The sequence below is a fragment of the Pelobates fuscus genome, chromosome 12, assembly GCF_036172605.1.
Source record: "Pelobates fuscus isolate aPelFus1 chromosome 12, aPelFus1.pri, whole genome shotgun sequence".
Lineage (NCBI taxonomy): Eukaryota > Metazoa > Chordata > Amphibia > Anura > Pelobatidae > Pelobates > Pelobates fuscus.
The window spans coordinates 29225585-29240284 of record NC_086328.1 but is presented as its reverse complement, the minus strand read 5'-3'; the positions used below and the strand labels follow the sequence as shown (position 1 = coordinate 29240284).

The window sequence follows — 14700 nt, the reverse complement described above, 5'->3', positions numbered from 1 at the left end:
ATACAAGTAGGTCTTCTTTTCTCTTCCTGTATAGAAGCTCAGAAGCAGGGAGGTTTTATATATAACCTTATATATTCACTGTATAGGTAACAAATGGGTACTCACAAGCATGGAGCCCTGACAGTAGGCTCACACTTGATGCATTGTGTAGTTCAGGACTACACTCCTTCTTTATGCATAGCAGGAATTGGATGTCATTTGTGTCAAATAAAATCTCTATTTATTACAAATTTTATCACCAAACAAAAAAATGTAAACAAACTCTGTGCAAAAAAATATGTACATAAAACTATTTCAAACACACTAATGGCATAAGTTCTTACTGTCCCCAGGACGCGTTTTGCCAGATAAGTTTTCGGCTTTCTCAGCTGGGCAGTGTGAAGATAAACTTTCAGTCCTGCTATATATACCCCCTTAACAGTGGGATAATACTCTGCCGGTTTGTAAGACGCGTGCCTTATCTCACCATTTCCGGGGGTGCGTTGCGTCTCAAATCTCCGTAATGTCACTTTTGACAGTTATAAATTTAAGGTACCTGTATAAGTTGCTATACCTTCCACGTTTTATATGTTAGCGCTACACCTTACTGGATATCAAAATTTGTGGAGTTGTGTTGTTGGAGAGATCACACATTGGTGTTTTAGCAGCTTTTGTTTTAATATAGGAATTTTAAGCACTTGCACTTGGAATATATTTATTATATCTGAATTAGTGCTGGTATACTACCCCTCTTTTTTGTAGTTATGTCAATTACATAGTTATATCAATACCTGGGGCCATTGGCATGGTTGCTGTTTGGAAGCTGATTTTGATCTTCTACTGCCCCTTTAGAGGCCATATTTAACTTATTTTTTTAATTCTTTATTTTATTTGTGCATATGGTAAACAGGCAAATTTGCGCCGCCCCAATAGCTGGTGCAAACAGAGATTTAGACATATGAGTACATTGATGGCATCAAGAACATTGCACATTTTTAAAAACAAAGTTAATAAACAAAAGTAAAACGTAAGCCTACATATTAAGTCAATATACAGTAAATACTCTGCTGTATGTGGGGTGGCATATAGGTGTGAGGGTTATGAGTGTACTAGATGAATTGTGGTATACAATTTTGGTGGGCTAATGAATGTGGGAGAGACAATCGTGTTCAGAAGTGCGCAACTGTTACTGCATTCGCTGTTCCAGGACGATAAACAATGCCCTATTTGAAATGTTATGATAAATGCAGGTATGAGCTGGTGTGGAAGGTAGAAATATTGGTGGATGATATTTAAAGCGTATTTTGCTGCCAGGTATTAATATGTGGTCGTGTTGTTGTGTGTCTGGATACTGTAGGCATTGGAGCTCTTTTTCCCTGATCCACCTCAGCTGGACATGCTTAGTTTAGCTGGGTGCTGACATTACTTTAAGGAGGGTGCAATGTGAGCGCTCATAGTGGGTACTTAGTGAGAGTAATAAAACTTTTCTTAAGGAATATTCTTGCTGGCAAGGTATGCTCAATGTGCTCGACTGTTCATCCTGTGTCGTGACAGAGCGTGGAACAAAAGGGCTAATTGCTGAAATGTCCAATGTTGTGGCGGTCCCTCTGTTGGGGCTGGAGATGCCCAAGGACTTCAGGAAGGTGGCCGGGTTAGCCATGATGGTGAGCCTCTAAGTGTTGCCCTCTTTAGTGGCCGAGAGTGAGCTGTCGCCCATCGATACAGGATGTTGGCTGCCCGGAGTAGCTTCGTGATGGGCATGTAGGCTCGGCGCCATTCTAGTGTCAACCGGCAGAGGTCTTGTAGAGTTGTGAGGCTTGAGGTCTCGAACTGTAGGGGTGACTGCGTCCTCAGTGTCTCCATCACCTGCTTTTTGTCGCGGAACGATGAGAAGCGTATCAGCAAATCTCTAGGTACACCTGCTGGTGCTTTAGTCGAGGTAGGTAGTCTGTGACAGCTTTCAATTAGCAGTGATTTGACCTGTTGTTGGGGCAGGATAGTTGCCAGCAATCTTCTAACAAAGTGCGGTAGTTCTTCGTGCTCTACCATTTCGGCAATGCCCTGAGCTTTAGGTTTTTGCATCTGTGGTAATCATCAAGGGCATCTAGGTGATTAGACCGTTTTTGCTGCGAGACCTGTACTTTGGCCAGGTTGTCTGCGGTACTTATCTGCCTCTGAGCCAGTGAGGTGTTATCTCCCTCCAATACTCAAATCCTGGCTGTCACTGACGCTATTTCTTCCCTAACCACATTGAGGTCAGAGTTTAAGAATGCCCTCATGGTTTTTCATCAGCTCCAGTATGTTTTCCCTTGGTGGCCGAGGTGTTGAGGTCTTCTGTAGACCTGGGTTTATTAAGGCCCCATGTTTTTAAGATGGTGTCTGGGGCATCTAGGAGTTCTTCCTCTGATGATTCAGAGGTGTTAAACTCCCACCACGCCGCCATCTTGGGCCTTGTTCCCAGCTGCAGCATATCGCTGATGACGCAGGTTCCCTTGCCTGACAGGGCTTTGAGCTTCTTGTGCCTCTTCCCCATACCTTCTCTGAGGTGTCAGGCCGGTAAGTTGAGTGTTTGGCTGGCGAAAAATGGGAATTTGTAGAGATATCGGCTCTTTATCACCTGAGCTCAAACGCCATGCAACTGCTCTCCTTGCCTACCAAGCCACGCCTCCCATTCTTAATTTATTTATCCTACCTTTCTACTTAAGGCTTGTACTACGACAAGATTAACCTCTTATGGCCTGCCATTTCAGTGACCCATTTCCCCACGCAGGGTATGCCTGTTGGTAGGGTTCTGCTTGTATGTCATTTGTTTCAACACATTCATTTTTCCAGGTTTCTAAGACCCAAATATTTGCTTTTCTAGCACGTGTATGTAATCCTGAAATTTCTCAAGGATTGCCTTGTCAATGAGAATTTGTCCTTATGACCGCTATCTACCAAATTTGCTATGCTCTTCTGTCTTGCCTCGGCTCCTTTCGTCAGGTGTCCAATGTTCGTACATTGGGCATGGATGCATTTTCTTTTTCCCTGGAAAGGGTCTACTTTTCTGTTTCTAAGATCACTAAGGCTAATTATGACACCATATTTTAACCTTTTTTTTTTCATGATAAGGCCTCAACTGTGTATAGCCACATGCTTTTCTCGTTTTGGAATGTAATTTGTCAAGGCCTAGTTTGGCTAGACAACTTTTTAACGCGTATGCCCCTTCATACGATCCAGTATCTATGACCACTCACGCCAGATGATTTAGTTGGCTTTTCCATGGTTCGATATGTGGTACAGCAGCAACTGGTGCCAATTTAGTTTACATCCTGTGGTCGGTGGATTAGACTAGCGATCCACCTTCCATATGTTTTTACTTTTGTACTCATTGTGTCATGCTTTTCGATGTCATTGTTGATTATGGTTCTGTCCTTGGGCACCCTTTTCCAAACGGTCTATTCCTTGCTGATGCTTTGTTTCTTTTAGCCTATTTATGCTTTACTTATTGTATTGGATGTTTATTACCTTCACATTTTCCTTCTCTTTCTAGTGTAATACAGCTCTTCTGGATTCTGGACCGGAGTTTCATGTCCTGTCTGAATGCTACTGGCTTTTATGTTTGCAGTCTAAATTTTATTTTCTATGATATCCTCAAGCCTCAAAGAAAAGTGGAAGTGTGTTATTAAGGATTTGGCTTTAGGGTACTTCTCCTCTGTTTTTTGTTTTTTGTTTGTTTATCTTGTCACGTTGCTGGTGTCATTATTATAATTCAGATTTTCAAACACCGTGAATAGGACCTTCTACAGTTAGAGTTGCCACTACACTATGCTTGAGGAAATATACCAGAAGTCAAAAACTATGTTTTGTTATAGATTTGTTTTAGATTAAATTATACTATTGGTGAACTCACAACATATCGTGCAGCATTTGTATGTCCTGATAATCTTTTTCTGAACATTTTAAGTTGTATAGATGTATCTGCTAAAGACACTGGGGTCGCAAACCGCAAGGTCAAAGTGGAGCAAGAAGAGTTGTGCTTCAAGATTCTTCATACAATGGCCACGTGGGGGCACTAGAGACAATTGGTAAACAGCTGCTTGTAACCGCATTAACAGGCAGTCTTCCTCCAGCAGTCTTATTTTATGACCTTTCCGTGTGGTCTTGGATTCCTAGACTGGGTATACTGTAGTATGTGTAACTAGGCCAGATCCACGTACAGGTGTCTTCAAAGCATAAGTATATTTTGAATTGGGACCAGAAAACACTTTTATGAGATTGTTTTGTTTTTATTCCCATAAAACCTGGTAACGATAAGACCTAATGACCAGCTGACTAATGGTTGATACGGGTTTGAGTCCAGCAATAGCTGAAGTGATAGAATGTTGGTGTGCTAATCGCCTATCAGTAGCCCATTCTCTAACCTTGCTTATTGCTTTGTAAATTCTATTTTTACAGGTTGTGGAGTAAACCTGGGCTTGCTCGGTTTGGAATCTTCCGAAGAATTAATCTATAAGGTGGCATCCGCTGTGGACCAGCATGATATCTTTGAAGCAATTTCTGCCAAAATAAAGCACTCAAGACAAATTGTAGAAGATTTCAGACTTCATGGACTTTCAGCCACCATGTTTGAATGAAGGCATGCAGAGACTGAAACTGTTAAAAGGACATCATACGCATAAAATACAAAGGCATTGCTGGAGTCAAAGGATTTCACAGTGAATAACAGGATGCAAATGCAATAACTAAGAAAGGGTTGAACTTAAATTAAACCTACTTAACTGTCTCGAGATCTGCAACACTTTTCCGGTTCTTGCTTGTATGTATGTATATTTATTTGGATTTTGTTTTCCCTAATTTTCTACTTTTTTGCTTTGTTTTTGTTTTTTGGTCCTTAATCATGAATAAAGCTATAATTTTATGACTGTAAATCCCTTTTTACTTTTATTTTTAAGTTTGTGTTTTTTTTTTTTTTTTTTTTTTTTATTATTTCATCCTTTGTATAATCATAAATTTTATTCTTGTTATGTAGTCAATCGTAATACTGAGTAGACCGACTTCTCAAACACATTTTTTTAGTTTTTGTTTGTAGGCTCATGACTCCCTGGACAATAGTCCAGTGAAAGTAAAAGTAATAAATGAACGTTGATTATTTTAAGATAATTAAATATCTGTGTTAATCTGACATGTTTACTATATTCCTAATCGGAGAGGTAAACATTTCATTGGCAGCAGCATAAAATAAATCCACATAATTTTACAGTATAAGATGTATATAATTTTAAAATATGTTTTATTTATTTTTTATTTCTAAATCAAGGAGTGAATGTGAACTTGTTTCATTTGCCACATACTGTTTCAATAAGTCGTGAAATTATTTCATAAAGAGGTAGGCACTGATGTGTGAAGGTTCATATTGCCAATGGCAGAGTAGCCAAACTGGAAGCATAACTCACTTCAATTTGAAATTTGAATAACCCTATATATAGATATTAACTGGATAAAAGTATATAGTAAATAACTTAGACCAAATTAGGTAAAGATAATGATATGGATTAAAGGGAAACTTTGTCTAAAAATGCAATTAATCGTTGGAAAAAATGTGCACAAATATTCCCTAGGGCCTAAACAAAATGACCATTCGTTAACTGCAGGACTGAAATTTGCAGCTATAGAGGATGCACCCCTCGTGGCCTGAACTTTCTGGTTAGTGTAGGACATTGTTCAGTCAAATGCTTCATTGCCTGATGAATATTTATATATCTTCTACTTATTGGGGACCCACTAAAATAGCATGGGGAGAAGATTTTGAGTCTTGATCCAGGGCATAACACTACTGCTTTAGCTATATATTATTCAAACACCGTTTGTGGTTTTTTTGCAATATTTAATTAGCTTGCTAGGCTAATCTAATATGCATTAAGGGAGTTCCAGGGCCGAGAATCAGGAAGGGTGCTGCTGTATTTTGTGTCAGATTGTATCCTTGGGAAATGGACACATTTGCACAAACACCGATATAAACAATTCCAAAGAACAGTGACACATACCTTTATCTACACCCACACATTCATACATATGGCCAAACTTAAAAATGTACACCAATACACAACCACACAGATTAATATATACACATACCTCTTTATATTGGGGGGTATAAGATAGTGACTGGCCGGGCAAACCTGAGAGGTGGCATCGTCTGTTAATTGATTTGCATTACTGTTGTGGCCTGACCCCAACCTACAGACCTTGCAGGGAGCGCTCTATTCCATGTCCTAGTACCCATGCACAGCCCAAGTTTGTCTAATGGTGTGCTTGCGCTGTACTACCTGAAGACCATTCCATGGTGTCCCTGGATGTAGAACAGTAGGAAACTAAATCAGGATGGTGGGTAGTGGCCGATCCATGGGGGATAACCGGACTATTGCCCCCTCCCGAGAAAACTAAATCACAGAGGCTCTCCATTGCTCTCCCCTGCCAGACCATGCAGGGCTGGCGCTATACATGCTGTGTGCCTTCACGGACCTGAGGGGAGATAAGAGATCTCTCTCTCGGCAGCCCACTGGCACTTTGCTGGGCAGCCAGCAGGGTAGGGGGGACACCCAGGAGCTCTAGTCTGCAGCTCACTGGGTTCTCCTCTCTCGAGCTTGCAGCATTGCCACGGTTACCATGGAGCTACAGGCTAGAGTTCACTCCCTACTAGGACCACCAGAGGATATAAAGAATATAAATTTTAATAATAAAAAAAAATATATAAATTTCCTTTAATCTGCCCCCTCCCCCTACATATACAATGACTTCCTACACATTCACACACTGCACCCCCATGCTCACACCCACAGCTCCTCTTTTCACCATAACCACTTAAGAGAATTGTAGTGGTTATTGTGTCTGGATTGTTCCTTTCAATAATCTACCAGTGCCCCTACTGAGATTAGGTTCTGGAACCGCCCTTGACGGCGGGAGCTCCCTGAAATTGGAACAGTTCCCACAATATCAGGACTCCCTTTAGGATCTGCCAATGATATACACATTTTCCCCATTTAGGTGTATAAGCACGGATTTACTTTAAGAATGACTCACTAACTACTCTGCAAAATGGTGTTTCTGTTTTTTTTTTTTTTAATTTTAATTATTCTATTGATGGAGCAGATGGGCGAAAAAACTTTCAATGCCTTGTGGGAAACTAGCTATTAACTGGTAGAAATCAAAACTTTATAATGCAGTTCACTCATTTATACCAACAAGCTGGCATTATGCAACCCACTTCCAATAATGTAATAATGCTGATGTAGTGTAAAGCACCGTAATTTTTGCAATGAATAATTTAATTCTTACAATTTGTAGGCATAAATCCAAAAGAGATTTTCAATGTCATCCCTTAATTATTAACCAGAGACAGCAAGCAAACATATTGCCAACAATGACCTATTTGAGGCTTCCACCCCATTTCCACCCCTTCCCCCCCCCTCGAAAAATTAAAGTTAACCTGCCACTTAAAGAATTGCATCAATCAATAAACCTTAAAAAAAATATTGTGGGGTGTTATTCACTAAATCTGTAATTGCACGAAATAGACAAAGGAATTGCATGTTTTGAGCGAAATTAAAAAAACAAAAACTTTTTCAGCTATTTTAAAGGAACACTATAGGGTCAGGAACACAAACGGGTATTCCTGACCCTGTAGTGTTAAAAACACCATCTAGAACCCTGTGGCCTCCTCTTGCCCCCTTAAATATAGTAAAATCTTACTTTTATTTGTCTTCTGCTGCTACTGGCTCGGCCCCTGATCTGCCTCCTTGGCTGACATCAGAAGTTGTGATCTGAGCCAATCACAATGCTTTCTCATAGGAAAGAATTGGATTGGCTCAGACTGTCAAGGAGGCAGGTCAGGAGCAGAGCCAGTTACACGGTCCAGACATTATGATGGCTGCAATAGCGTTAGAGAAGGGATAAATATACAACTCCTACAGCAATTAATTATGTGGTTTATGTTTAGAATTATGTATTAACTTTGGAAATGTCTCCTTCAAAAAAAATAACGTCATAATACGTTGACTAAAAAATGTACATATTTACTTTTAATGCAAACTATGTAAAAATGTTAATCCTATAAAAATGTGTCCCAATCATTATTAAATGTGCCTTAGAAACTGGTTTAAAAATCGTCTTTTTGACAGAGTTAAAAATCTTAGGGTTATATTTAGTAAACATTGAATTGTACTAACTTAAAGTTTGAGATTTTTTTTCAAATCCGCTACGTCACCCTAAATTCCAATTTGCTTGTAAATTCACTGCAAATTACTCTTTAGTGAATAAACCCCTTTAAGACTCTTAGGTGATGATTCCACATGAATATCTAAATTTTTAGAGTTCAAAATACATATCCGGTAAACATTTCATCAATGACCATCACAACCTTCTTATCACAGTCTTTTTACGGAATAATAAATTCACAAACATATTTCTTTAAACTGCGACAAACTTCATCCGCCCATTTTCCTTGAGAAGCATGAGTCAAGAGGGCACAGTTTTTGCGCTTGCCTCCATTCGGTGGACGATCCCAATTAAAGTACGTAATCACAATCCCGTTAACATCTACAAATTTTCCTTCATTCACCATATCGTTGATGCCTAACCAGAAGTCCCCTGTGCCTGGAAGGCTTTTTTTTGCATAATCACGGAGAGCACTGTTCTCGTCTGCATCTCTGGGGATCGCTAAGGTTCCTCCTTTTGCAATACAATCCTCATTGGCCTCATGGAAGTGTTTAGTTTCTTCGAATGCCAAGTAGCATTTTTTATAAATCTTGATTCCGCGCAAGCACACTGTAAATACAAGAGACGCTACATTATTTATTTTGTATTAAAGGGAAATGGTCACATGTCAGGATATCTCATCTTTCAATTAAAGAATTGAAAATCACCTATAACGTGTGTTTCCCTTTTATTTTCATACAATGCAGCATTTAAAATATATATATATATATATATATATGTATATATATATATATATATATATATATATATATATATATATATATGTGTGTGTGTGTGTGTGTGTTAAAGATTTTGCGATTTACACCATAATCCAGTTCAGTCTTGGCAGAACTGGGGAACAGATTGCATTGGAGGAAGAAAAAAAACATGAAATATTGTTTCTCCTTCTCCATTTACAACATTTCTTCCTTAGATAGACCATTGATTTTTTTTTCGGACACCAAGAAGTTAGTTGACGCAAGTTGGCGCAAGGTTCTATGCAGACTGACTCGGTACAAAGGTTTATTTTACCTTTAAGAGACAGAAAATGGCAGAATTATTAATAATATTTGACTGAAAGTCAAGATGGAGACACTCTACTACATGATAGATCTAAAAAAAAAAGCAGTATGGATTTCTACATCTCATTTTTATTTTTCAGAACACATATTTGTTAAAGTGACCATAATATTAAAATCCTATGAAGTCAGCCTCCCTTTAAACATTGACTTTTGTAAAGTTTGTAAAAAAAAAAAAAAAAAAGCTCTCCACAAGGGCTTCTTTTCATCATAACCATTTTTGAGTAAACATGGCGGCCACTTTTCTACTGACAGTTCACCTTGAAGCCAACTTTTGATACTGAAATGTAGGTTTGCTTTGCTCTACTATGACCTCATTACCCTACTTAGTGAAATTGCTTTCAGAAAACTCAGTAGTTCAATTTTGGCAGTCTGTTGATGGTTTGGCAGCTTGCTCATTCCCTGTTGTTCGCAAATGTCCTGCCCCGTAGGAAAATAAGGGGTAAGATCCCTGGGCTAGCTTCAAACTTCCTAGATTTGGGAATATAATACATTCCATCTAGACCTGGGTTTAAAGTCTTAGTTATAACTTGGTCATAGCGAACAGTTTATCAGTCAGCTGCTTCAGCAAGATGAGTTACATCCCATCAGTAGCTGCAGGGGAGCCATTACTGGCTATTCCTCTAAAATATAAGGATGTGTCTGTACGAAATGTCTGAGGGGCTCTTTATAAAACTGGCCTCTTTCAGAGCCAAGCAAAAGAACATGGACTCTGTGTTTGGTCTCAGGGAGTAAATAGAGTGTAACACAGAGCCGAACAGCCAAGCATTTTTTAAGCATTCCATGAGTGTACATAATCCAGCCTTTATTTATGTGGTTTTTGAAATATTATTCCTGGCCCTGCCATCTTCAGTAACTCTAAAATAATTATCTGTTTTATTGAGCGCCATGGCTGTGTTTATTTTTCTCGTGTGGAAATCTGGCTTCGGCCTAACTTGCAAAGCTAGCTTTGCAGTCACCAATGGTAGCTTCCTTTTACATCATGATTTTCATAACATTCTAAATGTATATTATATTTCCGCTTATCTGGATTGGAAAAACTACAGAACAGAGGGAAATTTTATAGCAATATCATCATGCTGGAAATGAAGAGAAGTTGAGTGTTTTTTTTTTTTTGTTGTTGTTTGTTTTTTAAATTTGGCTGTTTTGACTTAAAATTGCAATACCCTCGTCTGTGCTTTGCAATTCCCAATTTAGAGGATAAATCACTAAATATTTTTTCTGAAATTGCTGTATGGTATTCAAATTGCAAGAACAAGTTATCGTATTGCACTTTGGTCACTTCATTTACTGCTCCACAAACATCTTAACTGGGGACTGTCACTTCAAAGGAATTTTTAATATTAGGTTTGTTTCCTTGTCCCTATATTTAACAAATGTTTTTGAAGGTGTCAAAAATGATTAAAAGTAGAAATTCATGACTCTTTATCCTAAAACTAAGCACCTCCATTCTAGCTGCCTGTCAATCATTGTTTTAAGATCTGTCCTTTGCAACTGGTCCTCTGCAAGGAGAAAGCAAACAGCGAAGAATAGGAAGGAAACCCCATTTCTTTTTCGTCTCCTAATTTGCAATGTTTGCCATGGCTTTGCCTTGTCTGAACTGGATTATTATGTCATTTTCTAAATCTTTATTACACATTTCAAAGAAAATGGTGCATCTCCTGACAAAAAGTTAATACAGGATATTAATGACTTTGAATGCTTTATTCAGTAGTGTGAATTAAGAAGCTACCGTTTCTCTTTAAAAGAAACATGTCACATCATAAAAAAATACATTCACATCACCTACTTGCAACATGTATAAAATATGTTACAACTGATACAGTTATAATGGATACAGAATTATCAGCTGAAAATACGATCTTACGGACGTTGTTCTGGATGACCTAGGATGTAGATTTGGTGAACCTGTCTTCCCCTTGCCTATCTTCACTTGCTGCAGGAGGTGTGGAGGACTGCTCAGTGGCCTTGGGGAGACCTAGGCAATGTGCCTCCTTGTGGTCCTCACAGAACCCGAATACTAGAACATGATGTTCACTACTGACTCTCTGCTTTATGAGCGTTTTGGGGACACACATACGCATGAACAGCAGTGTGCCAGGTGAAACCGTCCTTCCTATTAACTTTTTAGGGAAAACCTGCCCATCTCTTTTTCAATAGAGGTAAATCTAGAAGTTTGTGCTTTATTAAAAAATATATATATTTTCTTATTTTTTAACATTATCTAAATGCACACTATAACTCAATGTGCTGCATACACCCAATAGGATGCATATTATTCATAATTTAGGTTTGGTCAATGAACAGAAAATGTTACGGGGTGGTGGGGGACCATTGCCCTGCCCACTCCTGCCGTCACTCACTGCAGCCAGTCAGGCAGTCTGGTTAATAGTGTGTAAAAACAAAAACAAAACATTTTCTAAGTAACAGAGGTGGGTATTCTAATACAAAATATCTTGTCAAGCATGTTACAAATTGCTTTGCATGGTTCTAAACAGCAAGAGCAATTTTTGCTATAATATACTGTTTGCATTTTGTCTAATCCACTATAACAATTCTTCCAAGTAGTTCAGTAATCTGTGGTGAAGCTACATTGGAATTTTTGTACTATTTCCCTTATAAATATTAAAGTTACAAAGTGTTAATATGCAGGTGCAAGATTTAAAATGTCCCAAGGTCATATCTTGCATTTGACGAGGGGCAAATACGAGCAATATTTGACAATCAAAATGACAGCATTTGAAAAATGTCTGAATTCAAAGATAGGGTAAAGACTTATGTCAGTAGCATGCTTGTGAGGTTGAGTTAGTCATTGTTCCATTGACCTTCAAGGATTATGATAATGGACAGCTGATTTTCAAAGGATCACAGATAGGACTTCCATTTTGAAACTCAACCTTTCCTGAGTAGATCTTTCCTCTTTTAAATTCGAACACTCTATTGCTGCTCTTCCTGCTAGTCAATGGGAAATCCCACCAAGACAGAAACTCTACGATCATTTTTATTTTAAACATGTATCATACATTTATTCTTCTTTATTACAGTAGATCTCAGGTCAATTCAAAACTACCTGTCCATGTTTAACGTTCTAGAGAATGGAATAGAACTGAGGAAACTCCTGAAGATTTGGTGGCCCAGAGTACTAGTTTGGAAGCAACAGTTTTCGTCTAACCACTCCACTGCTACAAATGGTCATGAACACAAGGTTTGCATCTTATAAGTCTTGGCTGGCTCCTGCGCTGTCCTGAAAGAGGCTTTGTTCATGTTCTCAAAATATGGTTGTCCATAAAATAACTAAAAACGACACCACCTCTACATATAGGCTGACTATTCTATAATAATTGTCAAAAAATCTACACGCGTATTTACCTGTTTGCAATGCTTGCATTTCCTTTAGGGAATTAATCTCCCTCCATAGCTTGTCAATTTGGGTCTTCAAATCACCGTCCTTTTCTATATCAAAAAGCAAAAAAAAATGCAATTTAGGTTTAGATTGAACTATTAAATGAAGCCTTTTACTTTATTGCCCAATGTTAGCTCTGCAGTGTCTCTTAACAGATAAATATTAATATAACATTGCGTTTAATTCTGATGTATATACTCTTAGATAATGTCCTCTTCAGGAGAACTTTTAATTTTTCTTAATATATAATGTATTTAAAAAAAATAAATTCTGTACAAATGTGAAATCATTTATGTGTTACTGAGATCTCAACAAAATTCTTCTGTCTCATTTGAAACCAAAAGGTACAGTGATTCTAAAACAGAGTGAAAGAGACAGGAGGTGAATGTTATATGCCCAATTAATCTACAAATGTTATGATGTTAAGAGATCTGTTTGTATTCCATATGGTAATATAAATGAAAAAAAAAGGTGGGCACACTCAACTAGACGACAAAGTAGCCCCTAAATGAGGCTAAATAAGTAAATGCTGGGTGCTCACCTACATAAGGCTCTATCCCCCAAAGAACCCAAAATACATATCAATATGAATAGAGTAAGGAGCACAACCATAGATATTTATGTATATGAAAAATGTTTATTAAATGGGTATATACTAAAGGAATGTCTCTTTAAATTTTAAAGCCAAAATGCAAAGTCCTAATGCTGTAAAATATTTACCAGAAAAAATTCTGGACATATATAAACGCACAATGCGTAATATATAGATGAAAGAAAACTATAATTTAAGCAAACAACGGTAATGCTAGTATAATCAAAACCCAAAAAGACAGATACAACATATAAGAATAATGCAAAAACCATACCAAACTAAGTAAGAAGCAGGGACAGAGTCAATAAAAAAAAAACAACGTTTCGGCAAGAAACCTTTATCAAGGGAGCCTGTATTCCATATGGGTCATAGATTCTCACCTTTTTCTTTTATTCTGCGGTCTTTCCGAGTCTTTAATTTTGATGATTGTCCTCTAATTTGATCTAGTAGAAGAATAGTGACAATGAGGAGCACGAACAGTCGTGTTTGTGCCATGTTGAAAGATGAGGACCAGCAATCAGGACTGAAGGTAAAGTACTTAAGCATTGAAAGTAGGAGTTGGCTTGGGACAGCTTAAAAATGTGGCCTCAGGCATCTGGCTCTGCTCCTTGCTTACAAAATGCTCTGGAATAAGGTCCTTCCTTGTTCTCCATCCAATGCTTATTTTTTATTTTTCATGCACTTTTTTTTTTTTTTTTTTTTTTAAAGGATCCTGAGTATTTTTCCATGAATGAATACATCTTTTGAACTATTTTTCCCTTACCGGAAAGTGTACAGACTATATAATTTCCTAAATATGTTTTGATACATAACGTATAAATAGGCAATTTAATGACGAGGTATGATGAACATAAAGACATGTTAATTACTTAATCTACTGTATGTCATCATAAAATAATAAACCTTTTAATCTGTATAGAGAAAAACCAAGATTTGCCATCACCGACACAGATTAGCTTGCAGGGGTAATTATTATCCTGATAAAAAAAAAAAAAAAATGTTCATGTCCAAATGTCAGTTGGTGGTCTTCTTGAAATAATATTTTTACAATAACATATGTATAATAATATATAATATATATAAAATTAGCTTTTTGCTGTAAGTAGAAATATAATGTATACCTGTAACCTGCTAAGCCATCACCTTTCCCTACTTAAAAATATCATTAGAAAAGCACTAAACATATTTTGACAGTTTGCTAGGTATGTACAAATAGGACCATTCATCGAGAACCTCAGTATGTCTAATGTATGATAAATAAAGCCGTCTTTCTTGTTTCAGATGGGCTGCATATTGGTTTATATGTTTATATTGCTGTCCATGAATAGTGATCTAGTTTAGAATTCACACATTGATTCTGTTTATCTGTAGGTCAAGTCACAGAGGGTCGAAACTGCCCAACTGTTTAATTTAGA

General features: G+C 37.6%; 2 protein-coding genes across 2 annotated transcripts in view; one reads left to right on the top strand and one right to left on the bottom strand.

Moving 5' to 3' along the window:
• Positions 1-4822, top strand: part of LOC134578411 (uncharacterized) — a 59266-nt gene extending 54444 nt beyond the window's left edge. Inside the window, exon 5 of the mRNA XM_063437411.1 lies at positions 4417-4822. Coding sequence (XP_063293481.1) covers positions 4417-4595 — 179 coding nt within the window. The 3' untranslated portion in view covers positions 4596-4822. The remainder of the gene's footprint in view (positions 1-4416) is intronic.
• A 3221-nt stretch (positions 4823-8043) lies between these two features.
• On the bottom strand, positions 8044-13887 carry CLEC3A (C-type lectin domain family 3 member A). Its single transcript, XM_063438739.1, has 3 exons — positions 13666-13887; positions 12660-12743; positions 8044-8781 (listed from the first exon to the last, which is right to left on the bottom strand). The coding sequence occupies exons 1-3, from the start codon at positions 13829-13831 to the stop codon at positions 8393-8395; spliced, it is 639 nt and encodes a 212-aa protein (XP_063294809.1). The 5' UTR covers positions 13832-13887; the 3' UTR covers positions 8044-8392.
• Between the last annotated feature and the right edge of the window lie 813 nt (positions 13888-14700).